This window comes from Chiloscyllium plagiosum, unplaced genomic scaffold, assembly GCF_037043375.1.
Source record: "Chiloscyllium plagiosum isolate Xiang-an unplaced genomic scaffold, Cpla_swu_hap1 HiC_scaffold_10, whole genome shotgun sequence".
Taxonomy (NCBI): Eukaryota; Metazoa; Chordata; class Chondrichthyes; order Orectolobiformes; family Hemiscylliidae; genus Chiloscyllium; species Chiloscyllium plagiosum.
Window position 1 is genome coordinate 85,586,762 of NW_028270148.1, and position 20,081 is coordinate 85,606,842.

General features: G+C 42.7%; 1 protein-coding gene across 1 annotated transcript in view; it reads left to right on the forward strand.

Moving 5' to 3' along the window:
* The first annotated feature begins 462 nt into the window (after nt 1-462).
* The window catches only part of igf2r (insulin-like growth factor 2 receptor), a 218,934-nt gene continuing 199,315 nt past the window's right edge, over nt 463-20,081 (forward strand). The window contains exon 1 of the mRNA XM_043696288.2: nt 463-844. Coding sequence (XP_043552223.2) covers nt 723-844 — 122 coding nt within the window. The 5' untranslated portion in view covers nt 463-722. The remainder of the gene's footprint in view (nt 845-20,081) is intronic.

The following is a 20,081-nucleotide window of genomic DNA, read 5'->3' on the forward strand; positions in this document are numbered from 1 at the left end:
AAAGCTAGTGTGCTTCCAATTAAACCTGTTGGACTATAACCTGGTGTTGTGTGATTTTTAACTTTGAACCTTAGTAATGGTGGCGTTCACTCAGGAAGCAGTAAGGCTAAAGAGAGAAAGCTCCCACAAAGGCCCGATGTTGTCATATGATTAGTGTCTACGTGCCAATCCTCCATAGCTACACAAATACACAACAGTCACTCATCTCAAAACCTCAATAAACTTATAGGCGATACGTGACAACGACGAAAGTCGTGATTTCCAGTAATGTAGCCGAACCTTCAGTAACGCCTGCCGCCCGCCGGATCACATGCGTAACTTCGTCGTGCCTGAGGCGTGGCCAAGCCCAGCCTCATTGTCATGTGACTAGGATGGGGCAGAACTCAGCCTCTCTGAACGATGTGACGACGATAGGGCTGAACCCAGACTCGAAGAGTCACGTGAATAGGAGGAAGGGCGAGCACGGCCTCGCCGAATCATGTGACTAGGAGGAGAGGCTCATCCGGCATCGGCGCGTGATGTGACTAGGAGGTGGGGCTAACCCGGCCCCCCTGAGTCACGTGATCAGGAGGTGGGGCTAACCTGGCCCCGCTGAGTCTTGTGATCTCGGAGGTGGGGTTTACCCGGCTTCACTGAGTCATGTGACGGGGGCCACAGGGTACCCGTTGCAGGAGCAGGCCTCGTTAGTATTGTCCGGTGGGAGTCTCTGTTAACGGGTGGAAATGATGGCCCGTGTAGTGCCGTTTGGGTCTCTCCGAGCGGTGAAGTGGTTGCTCCTTGCCGTTTGTTGTGTGTGGAGCGGTGCGCAGGCTGACGATGTTCGTGTTTACCCGGAGCTATGCGGGTGAGTCTGGCCCTGTCACCCCACTGCCCAAGCGGCTCAGCAGCTCCAACCTGCTCTGGAGCTGCTGGTCATTCAATCTCTGCTGCCTTCCGCTCGCTTTAACCGGGCATCGGGCCTGCTGCCAAGTGTCTGCGTGGAGCCCGGCCGGTACCAAACCAGGAACTGCCCCTGGCGCTGGCTGATTAGGAAAAAACAAACTCCGGGAGAGAGCGAGGCGTGTTCGGCTGCTGCTTGGTCATCTTGAGGCGGGATGGGCTGAAAACTCTGTCGTTGAAATCAGTTTTAGTCAATAAATGGTTTCAGTGGTCAATTTCTCTGCTCTGGCGGGCCTCGTCGTACCTCAGTGAGGGCTATTGTTGGCCTTATCTTTGGGTCAGATGGTTGTGGGTTCAAAATATTGGTGACAGTTCCAGTGATTTGGCTAAGGTGCTGTCCCTACCCCTTCTCATGAGTGATCCTGTGAGTTGCTTTGAAGAGGAGCAGGCGTATCATGTGACTTGTCCACTATTTACCACTCACCTTATCGCTAAAATGGATGAGCTGGTCGTTGTCACCTTGTTTATTAGGCCTCGTGAATTGTCTGTACGTGAATTTGTTTGCTATGTTTGACAGTATAATGCTAACCAAATGCAAAAGCATTTTGTCTGCGAAATGCTGTGCGATGCTTTGCAATCGAGATGCAATTATAATATAACTTTCTGACTAAATGCAATTTAGGTGATTTAAGCTGTGTGCTTCAAGTCAATTATAGAGTCCGTACTGTGTGGATGCAGGCCAGTTGACCTGTAGAATTCACTCTGACCGTCAAAATGGCTAATCTGCCCAATTTGCACATTCCTGGGCATGATGGGCAATTGAGCATACCAATCCTGCACATCTTTGGACTGTGAGGAAACTGGAGCACACAGATGTGTGCCCGCAAGTAAAACCACTCTGGTGGGCTAAATCTGAATAGTTCAATTTCTATAGATGTATAACTTCAATTTGACAGATGACTTCCACTTCATCCTCCTCCATTTTTCACTGCCTGTTTCTGCCAACAATTCCTGTGTTATGCAAAAATCTAAAACTAGAGCATAACTATTGAATGGTCATCTCTGAATACAGCAGGATCTTGATCATATTAGCCAATGTGCTGAGGAGTTGCAGATGGAGTTTAATTTAGATAAATGCTCTTCAAAAGGATTCTGGGTAATTAAGATGGAGGATGGGAAAAATGGCTGAGGCTGCTCCTTTTTATTGAGAGACTTTAGGTGTTGGATGCGATTTCTTCAAATTCCTGGAGCAGCAATTACTGTTTTGTATGCTGTTGTATTGTTTTGGAACTTTGGAAAAGTGGTGGGACCCAGGGAGACAGTGAGGAAAGAGCCTGGTGCAGTTGAAAAGAGAAGAGTCAAACAAGGACAAAGCAGAAAAGAAGGTAGGATTGATAAATTATTTAAATGCAAGAAGCCAACAAGGAAGCCAACTGGGATATCATAGCAATACAGAAACACAGCTCAGGGATGGACAGGATTGGCAGCTTAATGTTCCAGGATACAAATGCTACAGGAAGGACAGAAAAGGAGGCAAGAGAGGAGGGAGAGTGGTGTTTTTGATAAGGGATAGCCTTACAGCTGTAATGAGGGAGGATATTCCTGAAAAGACATCCAGGGAAGTTATTTGGGTTGAATGGAGAAATGAGAGATGATCACCTTATTGGGATTGTATTTTAGACCCCCTAGAAATCAGAGGGAAATTGAGAAACAGATTTATAAGGAGATCTATTATCTGTAAGAATAATAGGATGGTTATGGTAGTGGATTTTAACTTTCCAAACGTTGACTGGTACTGCCATAGTGTTAAGGGTTTAGATGGAGAGGAATTTAAGTGTACAAGAAAATTTTCTGATTCAGTATGTGGATGTACATACAAGAGAAGGTGCAAAACCTGACCTACTCTTGGGCAGGTGACTGAGGTCAGTGGGGAGCACTTTGGGGCCAGCGACCATAATTCTATTAGCTTTAAAACAGTGATGGAAAAGGTTAGACCAACCAAAAAGTTGAAGTTCTAAGTTGGAGGTAGGTGAATTTTGATGGTATTAGCCAAAACTTTCAAAAGCTGTTTGGGGGCAGATGTTCGCAGGTAAAGGGATGGCTGGAAAATGGGAAGCCTTCAGAAATGAGATAATGAGAATCCAGAGAAAGTATATTCGTGTTAGGGTGAAAGGAAACGCTGTTAGGTGCAGGGAATGCTGGATGATTAAAGAAATTGAAGGTTTGGTTAAGAAAAAGGAAGCATATGTCAGGTATAGACAGGATAGATCAAGTGAATCCTTAGAGTATAATGGCAGTAGGAGTATACTTCAGAGGGAAATCAGGAGCACAAAAAGGAGACATGAGATAGCTTTGGCAAATAGGGTTAAGGAGAATCCAAAGGGTTTTTACAAATACATTAAGGACAAAAGGGTAACTAGGGAGAGAATAGGGCTCCTCAAAGATCAGCAAGGCAGCCTTTGTGTGGAGCTGCAGGAGATGGGGGAGATAATAAATGAATATTTTGCATCAGTGTTTACTGTAGAATAGGGCTTGGAAGATGCGAAATGTAGGGAGATAGATGGTGACATCTTGCAAACTGTCTATATTACAGAGGAGAAAGTGCTGGATGTCTTGAAACGCATAAAAATGGATAAATCCCCAGGATCTGATCAGATGTACCCTAGAACTCTGGGAAACTAAAGAAATGATTGCTGGGCCTCTTACTGAGATATTTGTGCCATCCATAGTCACAGGTGAGGTGCTGGAAGACTGGAGGTTGGCTAATGTGGTGCCACTGTTTAAGAAGGGTGGTGAGGACAAGCCAGGGAGCTATAGACTGGTGAGCCTAATGTCAGTGGTGGGCAAGTTGTTGGAGGGAATCCTCCGACAGGACGTACATGTATTTGGAAAGGCAAGGACTGATTCGGGATAGTCAACATGGCTTTGTGCATGGGAAAACTTGATTGTTTTTTGAAGAAGTAACAAAGAGGATTGAGGGCACAGCGGTGGACGTGGTCTATATGGACTTCAGTAAGGCGTTCAAAGTGGTTCCCCATGGGAGACTGGCTAGCAAGGTTAGATCTCATGGGATGGAGGGAGAACTAGCCATTTGGCTATAGAACTGGCTCAAAGGTAGGGTGGTGGAGGGTTGTTTTTCAGAATGGAGAATTGTGACCAGTGGAGTGCTACAAGGATCGGTGCTGGATCCACTACTTTGTTATTTATATCAACGATTTGGATGTGCGCATGAGGTATGGTTAGTAAGTTTGCAGATGACACCAAAATTGGGGGTGTAATGGACAGCAAAGAAGGTTACCTCGTTACAACAGATCTTGATCAGATGGGCCAATGGGCTGAGAAGTGGCAGATGGAGTTTAATTTAGATATATGCGCGCTGCTGCATTTTGGGAAAGAAAATCTTAAGGCTTATACACTTAACGGTAAGGTCCTAGGGAGTGTTGCTAAACAGACACCTTGGAGTGCTGGTTTATAGGTCCTTGAAAGTGGAGTTGCAGGTAGATACGATAGTGAAGAAGGCATTTGTTATGCTTTCCTTTATTGGTCAGAGTATTGAGTACAGGGATTGGGAGGTCATGTTGCGGCTGTACAGGATATTGGTTAGGCCATTTATGGAATATTCATGCAATTCTGGTCTCCTTCCTGTTGGAAGGATGTTGTGAAACTTGAAAGGGTTCAGAAAAGACAAAAAAGGATTTTGCCAGGGTTGGAGGGAGAGGTTGAACAGGCTAGGGCTGTTTCTCCTGGAGAGTCGGAGACTGAGGGGTGACCTTATTGAGGTTTATAAAATCGTGAGTGGCATGGATGGGATAAATAGTCTCTTCCCTGGGGTGGGGGAGTCCAGAACTAAAGGGCATAGGTTTAGGGTGAGGGGGGGAAAGATTTAAAAGACACCAAAGGGCAACCTTTTTCATGCAGAGTGTAGTACGTGTATGGAATGAGATGCTAGATGAAGTGGATGGCATCATTTAAAAGGCATCTGGATGGGTATATGAACGAGAAGGTTTTGGAAGGATATGGGCCAGGTGCTAGGTGGGACTACGTTGGGTTGGGATATCTGGTCGGCATGGACAAGTTGGACCGAATGGTCTTTAGATGCTGTACATCTTTGGCGCTCTCTCTGAGGTGGGTTCAAACTAATTCAGCAGGGTGGATGGAAACCCAAATTGTACTTCGAATGTACAGAGCTTGAGTCGTGAGGTCGTGAATAAGGTTTCAAGTTTGCAAGGGGGCACCGGCAAGGAAGAGTTTGGTTTGAAGTGTGTCTACTTCAATGTTAGGAGCATCCGGGATAAGATGCGTGAACTTGCAGCATGGGTTGGTACCTGGAATTTCGATGTTGTAGCCATTTCGGAGGTATTGGTAGAGCGGGAACAGGATTGGTTGTTGCAGGTTCTGGGATTTAGATGTTTCGGGAAGAACAGAAGATTGTAAAAAGTAGGCGGGGGGACAGTTGGCATCGTTAGTCAAGGTCAGTATTACAGTTGCAGAAAGGATGTTTGAGGATTCATCTACTGTGGTAGTATGGGCTGAGGTTAGAAATGGGAAAGGAGAGATCACACTGGGAATTTTCTATAGGCCTACGAATAGTTGCACAGATGGAGCAAGTGTGATGGCAGTTATCGGGGACTTAACTTTCCAAATATTGACTGGAAATACTATAGTTTGTGTTCTTTAGATGGGGCAGTTTTTGTCCAATGTGTGCAGGATGGTTTCCTGTCACAGTATGTAGTCAGGCCAGCAAGGGGCAAGGCCATATTATATTTGGTACAGGGTAATGAGCCCAGCCAGATGTTAAATTTTGAGTCTTAGATTAGATTACTTAGTGTGGAAACAGGCCCTTCGGCCCAACAAGTCCACACCGACCCGCCGAAGCGTAATCCACCCATTCCCCTACATTTACCCCTTTACCTAACACTACAGGCAATTTAGCATGGCCAATTCACCTGACCTGAACATCTTTGGAGTGTGGGTGGAAACCGGAGCACCCGGAGGAAACCCACGCAGACACGGGGAGAATGTGCAAACTCCACACAGTCAGTCGTCTGAGGCGGGAATTGAACCCGGGTCTCTGGCGCTGTGAGGCAGCAGTGCTAACTACTGTGCCAATGTGCCGCCCTTGGTGATAGTGACCACAATTCAGTTATGTTTACTTTAGTGATGGAAAGAGATAGGTATACACTGCAAGGCAAGAGTTATGGCTGGTAGAAAGGCAATTACGATGCAATTAGGCAAGATTTAGGATATGCAGAGCTGGAAATGTGTTGCTGGAAAAGCGCAGCAGGTCAGGCAGCATCCAGGGAACAGGAGAATCGACGTTTCGGGCATAAGCCCTTCTTCAGGCCTGAAGAAGGGCTTATGCCCGAAACGTCGATTCTCCTGTTCCCTGGATGCTGCCTGACCTGCGCTTTTCCAGCAACACATTTCCAGCTCTGATCTCCAGCATCTGTAGACCTCACTTTCTCCTTTAGGATATGCAGCAAGGGGGTGGAAACTGCAGGGGATGGGCACAATTGAAATGTGGAGCTTATTCAAGGAAGAGAGCCTTTCATCCTTGGTGATGGCTAGCACAAGGGGGCATAGCTTCAAATTGAGTGATCTTGGACAGATGTCAGAGGTAGTTTCTTTGCTCAGTACTAAGAGGGTGGGGTGCACTGTCTGCAATAATAGTAGATTCGCCAACCTGAAAAGCATTTAAATGGTCATTAGATAAACATACGGATGAAAATGGAATAGTGTAACTGAAAGGGTTTCAGACTGGCTACACAGATCGGCGCAACATCAAGGGCCGAAGGTCCTGTACTGTGCTGTTATATTCTGTTTAAGGTAAGAGGGGAAAGATACACAAGGGATGTAAGCGGCAACGTTTTCATGCAGAAGATGGTGAGTGTATTGAATGAACTGCTGGAAAAAGTTAGAGGCTGATATAATTGCAATATTTAGAAGGCATCTGGATGGGAATATGAATGGGAAGGTTTAGAGGGACTGGGCCAAATGTTGGGAAATAGGACTAGATCAATTTGGGATATTTGGTCGGCATGGATGAGGTGGACCGAAGAGTCTGTTTCTGTGCTCTATATCTCTGACTGACTCTATAACTATTGTAAATAATGCTATCCATTCCTACGTTTAGAAAATTTGACTGAAAAGTGATACTGGAAAAGCACAGCCGGTCAGGCAGCATCTCATGCTCAAAACGTTGACTGTCCTAATCCTCGGGCTGTGCTTCTCCAGCGTCACACTTTTTCATTCTGATCTCCAGCATCTGCCTTCTTCACTTTCTCCTATAGAATATTTGGTCAATGTTCAGACCCTGGATAAGTGGTAGATTACATTCATGCCATATAAGTGCCAGGCAGCAACATGAAATTGTAATTGTGAACCCTTGATAAATTGAGGTATTGTCACTGCTAATGGCCTACCATCAACATCCTATAGGCTGCAACTAACCAGAAATTTATCTGGAGTAACCATATATCACCGTGGCTAGGCGAATAGGCCAGAAGATGGGATCTCATCAACTGACTCTTCAAAAACAGTTCAGTGTCAAAAAAGCACAGGTCAGGTGTGCAATGGAATACTGCTCACTTAACTGAATAAGAGTAACTTGAGTAATAGAGGCATCCAAGACAGCCTGCTTGGTTGGCATTCCATTCGCTATCTTAATTCTTTCCCTTCACTGGAAAGCCATGGCAGTGCGTACAAGATGAATTAAAACAACTTTCAGGTTCCATTATCCTTAGTGCACTCACTTCATAGTATTGCCAACATTTTCTGTTTTTAGTTTAGATATTCCTAACACTATGGTGTTTTCCTTCCTCTAAGTATTGCTAAATGTTCTGTGATTGAGTTTTTGGATTGGAAAACTGAACAATCGGGTCTTTGAAAGTACAATTTTAAAAAAATTCTAGACACATTTCTAGTGTTGAATGATGTGGATTCATTTTCGTTGAGAATAAAGTGGTGCTCATAATGCATTTTACTTTATCTCAAATTTAAAGTTGAAATACAAACCAATCATAGCTTGGGTTAAGTAAATTATTCACCATTGTTCACACTACAGGCTGATATTGATAAGGGAGTTACAAGGTTCATGCCAATATTTAAATTCCACCTGAGTTTTGCTATTTTGCCCCCTTTTTTTGCAAAATGACACAACCCAATAGCTTATGCAGTAATGATTTGGAATATTTTAGAATAATGCTTTGGATCCAAAAGTGAGCACATTGTTCCTGTGACAATTATTTGCACTTGCATAGAGTGCTAAACATGCTCAAACCTCCAGGAGTTTTATTGAATAAGATTTGTCATTACAAAGAGGTTTTAAGGGACATCATAAGAGGTCAGTGAATTCAAAATTGTCGTATTCCGGAGCCTGGGACATAGGCAGCTGAAGACATTGTTAATGGTGAATTAACACCAGGTTGTAGTCCATTGGGTTTACTTAAAATCACAAGCTTTTGGAGCACTGCTCTTTTCTCAGGTGAGGAGAGAGAAGCACAATTACAGGATTTATAGGCAGAGCATTCAAAAGATTATGCAAAATGGTGTGAGTGGGATGTCTATTAAGTCTCTGCAGGCTCGATGGTGAGAGTAATGTGTCAATAGGTGAATAACAAGTCAAGGGATGACCTAAATCCAATTAAATGAGGCACAGACCATTAAAATATATATTGCTGGAGACAAACCAAATAACTCTAATAACGTGATAGGTATGAAGAGTCACATGCTGAGCGTCTAACCAAAGTAATAAGTAATCAAAAACTGTACAAATTAAGGTAGAGAGATCATAACTTATCAAGATGATGGTGTTAAAACAGGACAGGAAGGAATATTTTACAGAAGTGTGGTGGGGTCATTTAGCATGACATGAACCAACCTCAGTTGAGGCCATCTTCGTGGGTACTGAACTTGACTATCCATTTCTGTTCGATGATTCTGCGCTGTGTATCTCAAAGGTCGCTTGGAGGGTGCTTACCTGAAGATTGGAAGCTGAATGTTCTTGACCACGGAAGTGTTCCCCAACTGGGAAGGAACATTCCTGTCTGGTGATTGTTGCGCAGTGTCTATTTATGCATTGTAGTGTCTGCATTGTCTCGTCAATGGTGAATTGGTTTAATAAAGAGGCCAGAATTAGTTGCAGTCAGAGGGTTGTAAGTTGGGAAGAAATTGTGAAAAGTATTCACAAATTAGGATGAAAATTTCTCAACAAAAACCAAAAGAACTGGATGCTGTAAATCAGAGCTAAAAATATAAACTGCTGGAAATGCTCAGCAGGTCTGACAGCATCTGTGGAGAGAATCAGTTAACATTTCTGGTCAAGTGTCTCTTTCAGAACCGATGGTAGCTAGGATGGTTCGTTTATAAGCTAGGATCAAGGAGGAAATAAGGAGTCCACTATAGATGGGGATGGAGCCCAAAAAAGAGCAGTTGGACAGATAGAGGAGTAGATAATCTGGCAAGGAGGGTGAATCTCTGTTAATAGGGACTATGGCTAACAGTGGGTAGTGTGTAATAGCAAACTGTGATAAGGCTTACCTGTGGGGAGCGGAGGGTAAGGACATGGGACAACTCAGGCCCCAAAAGTTAATGAACTTCATATTGAGTCTGGAAGGCTGCAGGGTCTCCAGGCAGAAAATGAGGTGCTGCTCTTCCAGCATATGAGCTTCGCTGGAGCAATGCAACAAGCCTGAGACCGATGTTGGCCAGGGTACATGGTTTGTTAAAGTGGCAGGCAACAGGCAGCTCAGGATCATTTTGTTTTTTGAGCGGCGCACACTTGCACTTTATGCCAGTTTCAGAATTTCCAGTTTGCGGGCTGCAGCTGTTTTCTTTTTTAAACTACGGACATGCAATCCCTTTACATGTCCTTCACCCACAAGGATGGTCTCAGGACTCTCTGCTTCCTGAACTGTCTCCATCCACCACCAGTCTCCTCCATCTGCATGAGCTTATCCTCCCCTTGAGCAACTTTTAACTCATTTTCCTTCAGGTCAGAGGAGTGACCATGGGTATGCAGGTGAGCCTGTCTTTGGGGTACGTGGAACATTCCTTAGTACAGTCTAATTTCAGCCCACATCCACAACTCTTTCTCCGGTATATCGATAATACCATCGGTGTTGTCTCCCTCTCATCCAGAATTGGAAAAGTTTTATCGATTTTTGCTTCCAATTTTCACCATACTCTTATCTTCACCTGATCTATCTCTGACTCCGCCCTTCGCTTGACATCTGTTTCCAATTCGGGGGATAGACTGGCTACCAATATATGCTATAAACCCACAGACTCCTACAGTTAGCTGAACTGTACATTTTCTCACCCTGCTTCCAGTAAAAACTCTTTCATTTCCCCAGTTCTTCCGTCACCATAGCATTTGTTCCGATGACAATTTTGACAGGAAGCCTCCAAAATGTCAACCTTCCTCAGCGAGGGATCCCCAGCATCTTTGTCGACAAGGCTCTCGACTGGGTCCGACCTATTTGCACTTCCACCTGCACCCTCTCCCTTCCTTCCCGCAACAGTGATAGGGGCTCCGTTGTCCTTGCCTACCATCCCACCAGCATCCTCATCCGGAGAATATTAACCACCTCCAACAAGATGCCACCACCATAGGCCACATTTCACTCCCCTTCCTTGTCAGTTTTCCACAGGGACCATTCCCTCTGACGCAGCCTGCTCCATTCTGTCACTCCCAACAATAATCTCCACACCCCCATAGATTCACGGCACCTATCGCTACTGCAGAAGGTGCAACACCTGTCCACTTCCTTCCTTCACCCCCCCCCCCCCCCCCCCCCGCAGGATCTGTGTTAGGTCCATTGCTTTTTATCATTTATATAAAATGATTTGGATGTGAATGTGGAAGGTATGGTTAGTAAGTTTCCAGATGACGACAAAATTGGTGTTGTGCACTGAAGCAGGTTATCTCTAATTACATCAGGACCTTGATCAGATGGGTCAATGGACTGAGGAGTGTCAGATTAGATTACTTAGTGTGGAAACAGACCCTTTGGCCCAACAAGTCCACACCGACCCGCTGAAGCACAACCCACCCAGACCCATTCCCCTACATTCACCCCTGCCCATAACACTATGGGCAATTTAGCATGGCCAATTCACCTAACGTGCACATTTTTGGACTGTGGGAGGAAACCGGAGCACCCGGAGGAAACCCACGCAAACATGGGGCGAATGTGCAAACTCCACACAGTCAGTCGCCTGAGGTGGGAATTGAACCCAGGTCTCTGGCGCTGTGAGGCAGTAGTGCTAACCTCTGTGCCACCGTACTGCCCCTATGGGCCAATGGACTGAGTGGCAGATGGATTTTAATCTAGGTAAATCTGAGGTACATCTTTTTAATAGTAAGGTCCTGAGGAGTATTGTTGAACAAAGAGACCTTTGAGTGCTGTTACATAGTTCCTTGAAAGTGAAGTCACTGGTAGACAGGGTAGTGAAGGTGGCAGTTGATATGCTTGTCTTTATTGGTCAGAGTGTAGGAGTTGGGAGGTCATGTTGCTGCTGTAGATGACATTGATTAAGCCACTTTTGGAATACTATGTTCAACTCTGATCTCTCAGTTGCAAGAAGGATATTAAACTTGAAAGGGTTCAGAAAAGATTTACAAGCATGTTGCTGGGGTTGGAAGGTTTGAGCTATTGGGAGAGACTGAATTAGGTGAGGGCTGTTTTCCCTGGAGTGTTGGAGGCTGAGGCATGACTTTGTCGAAGTTTATAAAATCATGAGGGGCATTGATAGGGTAAATTGATTAGCTCTTTTTCTTGGGGTGCGGGAGTCCTGAACTACAGGGCATAGGTTAAAGTGAGACGGGAAAGATTTGAGATCTAAGGGGAAGATGATGATGCTTGTATGGAATGGTCTGCCAGAGAAAGTGAGGACTGCAGATGCTGGGTGTCAATGTCAAAAAGTATGGTGCTGGGGAGGCACAGCAGGTCAGGCAGCATTGAGGAACAGGAGAATTGATTTTCTGGCATAAGCCCTTCAGGGAGTTGTGGAACCAGGTACAATTATAATATTTAAAGGTATCTGGTGGGTATGTGAAAACGAAGGGTTTAAAGGGATATGGGTCAAATTCTGGCAATTGGGACTAGATTAATTTAGGATATCTGGTTGGCATAGATGAGTTGGTCCATCCAAAGGGTTTGTTTCCATGCTGTACATGGCTATGATTCTGAGACCAGTCAAGATAGTATGGAGAGTAGAGTCCAGAAGTAATAAACATGGTTGAGGGTTTCAGCAAGTCGACCATGCAAATTTTGTGCTTCACTCAATCTTTCACCCATTCTTCACCCTTTAACTCTCTGTGTCTGTCTCCCTCATAGGCAATGTGTTCATTCTGAATTTCCTATTTGATTTACTGATTATCTTGTATGAATGACCAGCAATGTTTGTTTCCCACAAGTGGAAGTACTTTGTGTCTATTCTCTGAAAGCTCTTCATGATTTTAAAGGTTACCCCTCATCCTTCTCTTGAGATAAACCTGTTCAAATTTGTGTTTCAAAAACTTTTTAAAAGGTTCCCTGCATGTTGCATCCCTGAGCTTCATGTTGGAGCTCCTGAATAATGTGGAATGCATTTCTAAAACAAGAAATTTCAGTTTGGACGAGAGGAAAGCCACTTGCACTTAATCCTCTTGCTAACTATAGAAAATGCTCATCCTGAGTTGGCAGTTCATCTTTCATGTAAAACTGGTTATTGCAGTAAATTGTCAATTTCATTTAGTTCATGAACAGTGTCTGAATCCTGAGACACTCAAAAGACCATTTGTGGAAGGGAGGATTCTGAGAGTTCATAAAGTTCACATTGGTGAGCTGACTGACAATTTGAACAAAATTTATCTGCTACTGGAGCTTGCAATCAAGTCGTCTTAGTTTTCAGAACTGGAAGGTGTTTGGTCATCAAATTGGGAATGTTAGAATAGTCATAAAAACATTTGACTACTATATGGATTGGTTCAGAATTTGAGGACAGCATTGAGGACGAGCACTTCCTATTCAATATGCTAACAACTGTCTTCTCATTTTGTGAGCCTGTTTGCAGCAACTAGTTGCATATGATTCACTTTCACTCTCTTCAGGATCTGCATCATATAAGCAGGGTAAGCAACTGCAGAGCTGTTCACCCATCAGCTGTCCAATCCTCACTAAGTTGTATATCTGTAAATCATGGAGTACAAGTTTTTGATTTAAATTGTGTGCAGTGTGATATAGAAGGTGGGTCAAAGAATGTAGCTGTGGAAGAGTTTTTTTAAAAAAAACCTTGTGCAGTAATTCAATTCTATTCTTGTAAAATCATTTTTAGGGTCAGAGGTCACTTGGCAATTTACTTTTTCAAAATAAACCTGTTTTGGCACATTCTGATGCATCACTGGCATGAAATCCTGAAAGAGGACTTGAAGTCAGACTTTTTTACCAAGTGGTGGCCACTACACTCCAAGACTCTTTGGCAATTAAGATTTTTTAAAAAACTTGCACTTAGAGTCCGAGAGATGTGCAGCATGGAAACAGACCCTTTGGTCCAACCCGTCCATGCCGACCAGATATCCCAAAGTTAACTATTGGGTAAACACACAACTTTGTACCCTTTTATTTAATATCTGTGCCAAGTCCATCTTTGTGGAGGCAAAGTGACGTAGCAATCTCAGAATTTCCAGTCTTAACTTTTGAACAATGCAATGAATGCAAAGTAATCTGACTTATTCCTTAATGGTGAATTCATCACCAGAGTTCTCAATGCAAAATTCAAGCCAAGGAATAATTGTTTATGATTCTTTGCTCAAGTATGATGCCATAATGCTGTTGCTTAGATCACAACTTTGCCTCAGGACATTTTTCCGCTTATTGGCTTTTACAGAAATGAAATATGCAACTTGTTTTCAGTATGCATAGTTGCTGTAACTTTAAACTTGTTAGTAAATGTACATTTTTGCATTGTATGGTTGAGTATAACTAAGTAGAGGTTTTTACCTGGTTAAGTACTGTGCTTTCATGCCATACTAGGGACTTGGGTACAGGGTTAGATTACTATAGTATTGAAAGGATATTGCATTGTTAGATGAGCTGTTAGGTGGAGGCCTTCAGTGCCTGTTCTGGTTCAGGCAGATGTTGTAATATCATAAATACAACTTGGAGAGCAGAAAGGTGTTGTGCCTTGGCCAATGACTTCAAAAATAGATCAACTTCTTTACCTCTCTAGTTGCTTGCAGAAGGCTTTCCGTTGGTTATCAGTGTAAGTTAGTGTACGAAGCAATTTGGGAATTGTATTGTTTTTAGCAAACAAGACTATATTGCTATAATCTTTTTAACAAGGTATGTTATTCTGAGAATTGATGCTAGTTTTTAAACTATTTGGAATTTGCTAGTATGCAGTGAAGTTTTCTGTTGAATTGCACTTTTTTAATTTAGTAAATCTTCAGTGTTGCAATGGGCGATTGATATGAGCACTGTAAAACTTTTCAGTCCTTGTGATTTGTGTACTGAGTTGCTGACTGGAAACAACACAGGAATGGGTAAGACTCTTGCAGTGCAGCATCAGTATAGACAAATAGTGTTCTTTATTCATGATGTTGAACAGGAGGGACCTTTTTTACTGGTTGATTGCACCCAGTCTTTTGACCAGTGGTTGATGTATAGCACTGAGGTTGAAAGGTGCCATGTCTAAAATGTTGATTTTTCCTGCTCCTTGGATGCTGCCTGACCTGCAGCGCTGCAGTGTTCAGAGTACAGCTGTACCTTCGCTTATGTTGAAGTATCAATTTCTGTCATAACTTCAGAGTTGGGTTGTGATCAGCTTTTAAGGGAGGTGATGAAGCTGTTTGTAGCATTACCCTTTGTACAATAAGGGTTTAACTTTGCTATGGTTCTGAACATTATTAAAAGCAAATGCCATTATCCAGAGACATTTCTGCCTTGAAAGAAGTCATGTAATTCACCTTTTTAATGTCTGACTGAAATATGAGGAACATCATGGTGAAATCTTGGTGTTTCGTTCTTCAAAGGAGTGTCAAGATGCTAGAAGGATAAATTTAAAGACAAACCGTATGTAAGGGAACTGAAAACAAGAAATGTTGGAAATCGCAGCAGGTCAGGCAGCATTTGCAGAGAGCAAGCCAGTGTTTCCAGTCTAGATGAAACTTTCTCAGAGCTTCATTCGGCTGTGAAGAGTCATCTAGAACTTCATGTTAGCTTGCTCTCTTCACGGATGCGGCCTCACCTGTGATTTCCAGCATTTATTGTTTCCAGTACAGATTCCAGTATCTGCAGTAATTTATTCCTTCCTAGTATATAAGAGAAGTTTTGTACACTTTGAAATTAAATTGAGATGGGGCTAGCCCATCTTTATTGCGCAAGGTAATTTAGTTGCTGGCACGATGTAAATCTTGATTTTATTAATCTTGTGATTAGTGCGCAAGTGTGATAAAACATTAACAATAACTTTCAAGCTTGCTTGCTTTAGGCGATAAAGATTTCAATTTTTCTCCTCGCTTGGATTTTGTTTCTTCAGATTCTGAGCCTAATTTGAACTTTTGGTCATTCTACATCAGTCTAATGTAATTCATATCCGCTCATTGAAGAAAACAGTTTCTTAATTGTAATCAATTTTTTTATTTAGCTGTCCTATGGATACTGTGAAGCATGTTTTTCCTGACAATTTCGCTCCTCTGACTTAAATTGTTATCTATGCCTAAGCAGTGAGTCATCCTCCACAATGGAGAGAGAAAACACACTGGGTGATCACTTCATGGGACGCATCTGCTGTGTCTGTAAAAATGACATGTAGTGCCCTTTGCCTGTCACTTAGCATCACTGGCTCTTACGCTTTGTCTTTTAGTCTGGGCACCGTCTCCATCTATTAGATGGCTATTCCAAAAACCCTCACCCACCACGTTCGTATAGTATGAACGCCAACCCTTCCCAGCTGTTTTCAGTTATGACGTCACTGGAATCAATGTTAACTTTTTGGCGGCACAGATGCGGCCATTTCTCTTACACTTTGCTTTCATAAATGCTAGGGTGAAAAGAGATGTGAAATTACAGGACTTCAGCTATTTACTTGGCTTCACTTAAAAATCATCTGTCTGGGTGTTAGAGGAATATTTTGTTTGGTTTTCAGTTGATGGGAAGGAACAGGAGGAGAGAGCTTGAGGAATGGCTGTCCCGCCTGCCCCTGCTCATTCTGAAACACCTTGAGTCCAAAGTGAAACCTGATTTCCAGATGCTTTCAATGAGGACAAAATTCTCAATGCTATTTTGAGTAAGCTGCGTGTGTCGAATGACATGTCTGTATGCCAAATCGCCAATCATCTGAACTTTCCACAGCTTGTCTTTTTTTTTCCTTCAAAAGCTAATCATTATTAACTAAATGTTTTATTCAGAGCAAATCTCTGCAGAAAGAATATTGCTTTCTATTATCACGTGTTGGTTTGTTTACTTGTAAATATTTATTTCATTATTCAGTTTTGCATCTTTGAATAAGTTTTATTACATAGTTAATCTAGATAATGGACCTATTTATTCTAAATGTAATGTAGAGAAAGTATGTGATGTCATATTGAGAACTGGGTAAAACAATTTACATTTGTTGTGATCTGTACAGTGAGACAAGAGTGAGTGCACTCCGTGACCTTGTTTATGGAATGGGAACTTGTCACTTGGGAGGAGGAGGCAATTACTGGAATAAAGTGAACCCGAGCTTTTCCAATTCCTTCCCCAGGATTGTCAAATTCAATCTGATGGTAATTGGAATAATGAAGCTGACTCAGCATTCGCAAGGCTTGGGGGGTGGGTGGATGGATGTGTGTAACTTTTCTCATATGGCTCAGTAACATTTATCTACTCTGCCATTTGTAAACTTATTTTTACAGGTGTCTCTTTAGGAATGATTTCTGCAATTACAACTTGGTTAGCGTTTAGAAGCATCAGTGCCATTTACAGGGAGGAAATAAAATACTGTCGAATACATTTTAATTGTGATTCTAAACTTGGCGCATCACCCAGTCAGTAATTTGAAGGGGTAGCATGGTGTCTCATTGCCTAGCACTGTCCCTCAATGCCAGGAACCTGGTTTTGATTCCAGCCTCTGGCCACTGTGTGGAGTTTGCACATTATCTCAGTGTCTCTGTGAGTTTCCTCTGGGAGCTGCAGTTTCCTCCAACAGTTCAACGATGTGCAGGTTATCGAGTCATCAAGCTATATTGTATGGAAGCAGACTATTTGGTCCAACTCGTCCATGGTGACCACACATCCTGAATTAATCTAGTCCCATTTGTCATTATTTAGCACATATCCTTCCAAATCCTTACTATTCATGCACCTATCCAGATGTCTTTTAAATCTTGTAGTTGTACCAGCCTCTTCCACTTCATCTGGCAGCTCAGTTCATACATGCACCAACTTCGGGTTGCCACTCAGGTCTCCTTTTTTTTTAAAAAAAATCTTTTTTTCCCCCTCACCATAACCTATGCCCTCTAGTTTTGGACTCCACTAGCCTGGGGAAGACCTTCGCTATTTAACCTATCTATGCCACTCATAGTCTGACTCCATTGCTCTATGGAGAACAGACTCACCATTTAACTCATCCTCCAATTCTGGCAGCATTGTAAGTCTTTTGAGCACTTTCAAGTTTCACAACTTCCTTTCTGTAGTAGGGAGAGTAGAACTGAATGCAGGAAGATGGATTGGTCCATGGTAAATTACCTATAGTGTCCAAGGATGTACAGGCTAGGTGCATTCGCCATGGGAAATGTGGAGTTGGAGAATTGGCTTGGGTGGGATACTGAGGCTTTGTGGACTGGATGGGTCAAATGTGGTGTTTCCGCACTGTAGGGGTTCTAAGATTATAATCTTATGAAAAATAGTCCAATATCTGCAATGTAGATTACTGTGGACTCTCCACTCAACGCTTATTATATAATTAAATCATATAAGTTTGAGAGGAGCTAAGAAAATTGCTTAATAAATGGTATGTCAGACAGGAAATAAGGTACAATAAGTAGGCAATGAATAATGGAATGTTTATCTGAATACTATGACAAGCACCATCAAAATTGTTTCCAATCTCAAATCTATCTCTTCAGGGAAATACTAAATCACTTGTTGCCCTGGGAAAGTGTTGAACTTGTCAGATGCTGTGAAGTTGTAATTACATGAGTGACAGCATGCTTAAGAATCTGAAGTTGTAATTCTGTCCAATTTTTTGCATATATTGGTTATATTGATGTAATTGAAGACAATTCAAGGAAAAAATGCAGCAAATGTAGCTCTTATTCCTGGAGCAAAGCCATTAAGGTGAATTCAAGTAATCTGGTAGATACTAAAAGAATCACATTTGGGCAACGTATGATCACTTCTCTAAGACTTGAGGTTGAATTTCATAATTGTTTTATGTTGGATATTAGTTTTAAACACTGATTACATGTGTACTATACAGGAAATCCTTTTGAGGTACCTGCAATAGTTGCAGGGATTTGTTTCTTTATATTTGGTCCTGTGCATTGATAAACCATTTATTTAAACTTTGCAGCATAGCAATTAATAATTTAAAGTCACCACCTCTTTTAATAGGATTGTAATAGTGCATTTTGGGGCTTGAGGTACTTCCTCACTTCTGTTCAACATGATTTGATACTTTCCTATGCCACTCCTTCGTAGCTTTTGTGAGACTGCTTTTGGCCTATTTCCCTCTAAACCTTTCCTATTAATGTACGTCCAGATGCCTTTTAAATGTTGTAATTGTACCATCCTCCTCTTCCTCTGGCAGCTCAATACATACACGTACCACCCTCTGCATGAAAAAGTTGCGCCTTAGGTCCCTTTTTTTTAAAATTTTCCTCCTCTCCCTAAACCTATGCTCAGTAGTTCTGGAAATCCCTCCCCCACCCAACCCCAGGGAAAATCTCTGTACCCTGCCCATGCCCCTCATGATCTTATAAACTTCTGCAAGATCACCCCTTAGCCTCCAATGATCCAGGGGAAATAGCCTCAGCCTAATCAGTCTCTCCTGGTAGCTCAAACCCTCCAACCCTGGCAACATCCTTGTAAATGTTTTCTGAACCCTTTCAGTATCTCAACATCCTTCCAATAGTGGTTTGTGTCTAAAACTTTTGAATTATTTTCAATCATTTTGAATATTACTTAAACCTTTTGTAGAATCATTGCACAATAGAGCAACTTGAACCAATCGTTTAAGTCTACACCTTGGCAGCCCCAGTTTTGAAGTAGTATTCTAGAAATTCTAAGTTTTGAGGGAGGGTGGTAAATCCAATTTACTAATCATTAACTTTCCTCCCTCACTGTCCATTGCAACCTTTATTTCAATTGATTTCTTTAATATCATAGTCACAGGTGAGGTGCTGGAAGACTGGAGGTTGGCTAACGTGGTGCCACTGTTTAAGGACAAGCCAGGGAACTATAGACCAATGAGCCTGATGTTGGTGGTTGGCGATTTGTTGGAGGGAATCCTGAGAGACAAGATGTGCATGTATTTGGAAAGGCAAGGATTGATTAGGGATAGTCAACGTGGCTTTGTGTAGGAAATCATGTCTCTCAAGCTTGTTTGAGGTTTTTGAAGTAACAAAGAGGATTGAGGGCAGAGCAGTAGATGTGATCATTCGACAAGGTTCCCCATGCGAGACAGGTGAGCAAGGTTAGATCCCATGGAATACAGGGAGAAGTAGCCATTTGGATACAAAACTGGCTCAAAGGTAGAAGGCAGAGGGTGGTGGAGGGTTGTTTTTCAGACTGGAGGCCTGTGACCAATGGAGCGCCACAAGGATCTGTGCTGGGTCCACTACTTCACATTCAAAACATTTATGTAAATGTAAGCATAAGACTTAGAGTTAGTAAGTTTGCAGACGACACCACAATTGGAGGTGTAGTGGACAGTGAAGAAGGTTACCTCCAATTACAAAGGGATCTTGATCAGATGGGCCAATGGGCTGAGAAGTGGCAGATGGAGTTTCATTTAGATAAATGTGAGGTACTGCATTTTGGGAAAGTGAATCTTAGCAGGACTTATACACTGAATGGGAAGGTCCTAGGGAGTGTTGCTGAACAAAGAGACCTTGGAGTGCAGGTTCATAGCTCCCTGAAAGTGGAGTCGCAGGTAGATAGAATAGTGAAGGCGGCATTTGGTATGCTTTCCTTTATTGGTCAGAATATTGAGTACAGGAGTTGGGAGGTTATGTT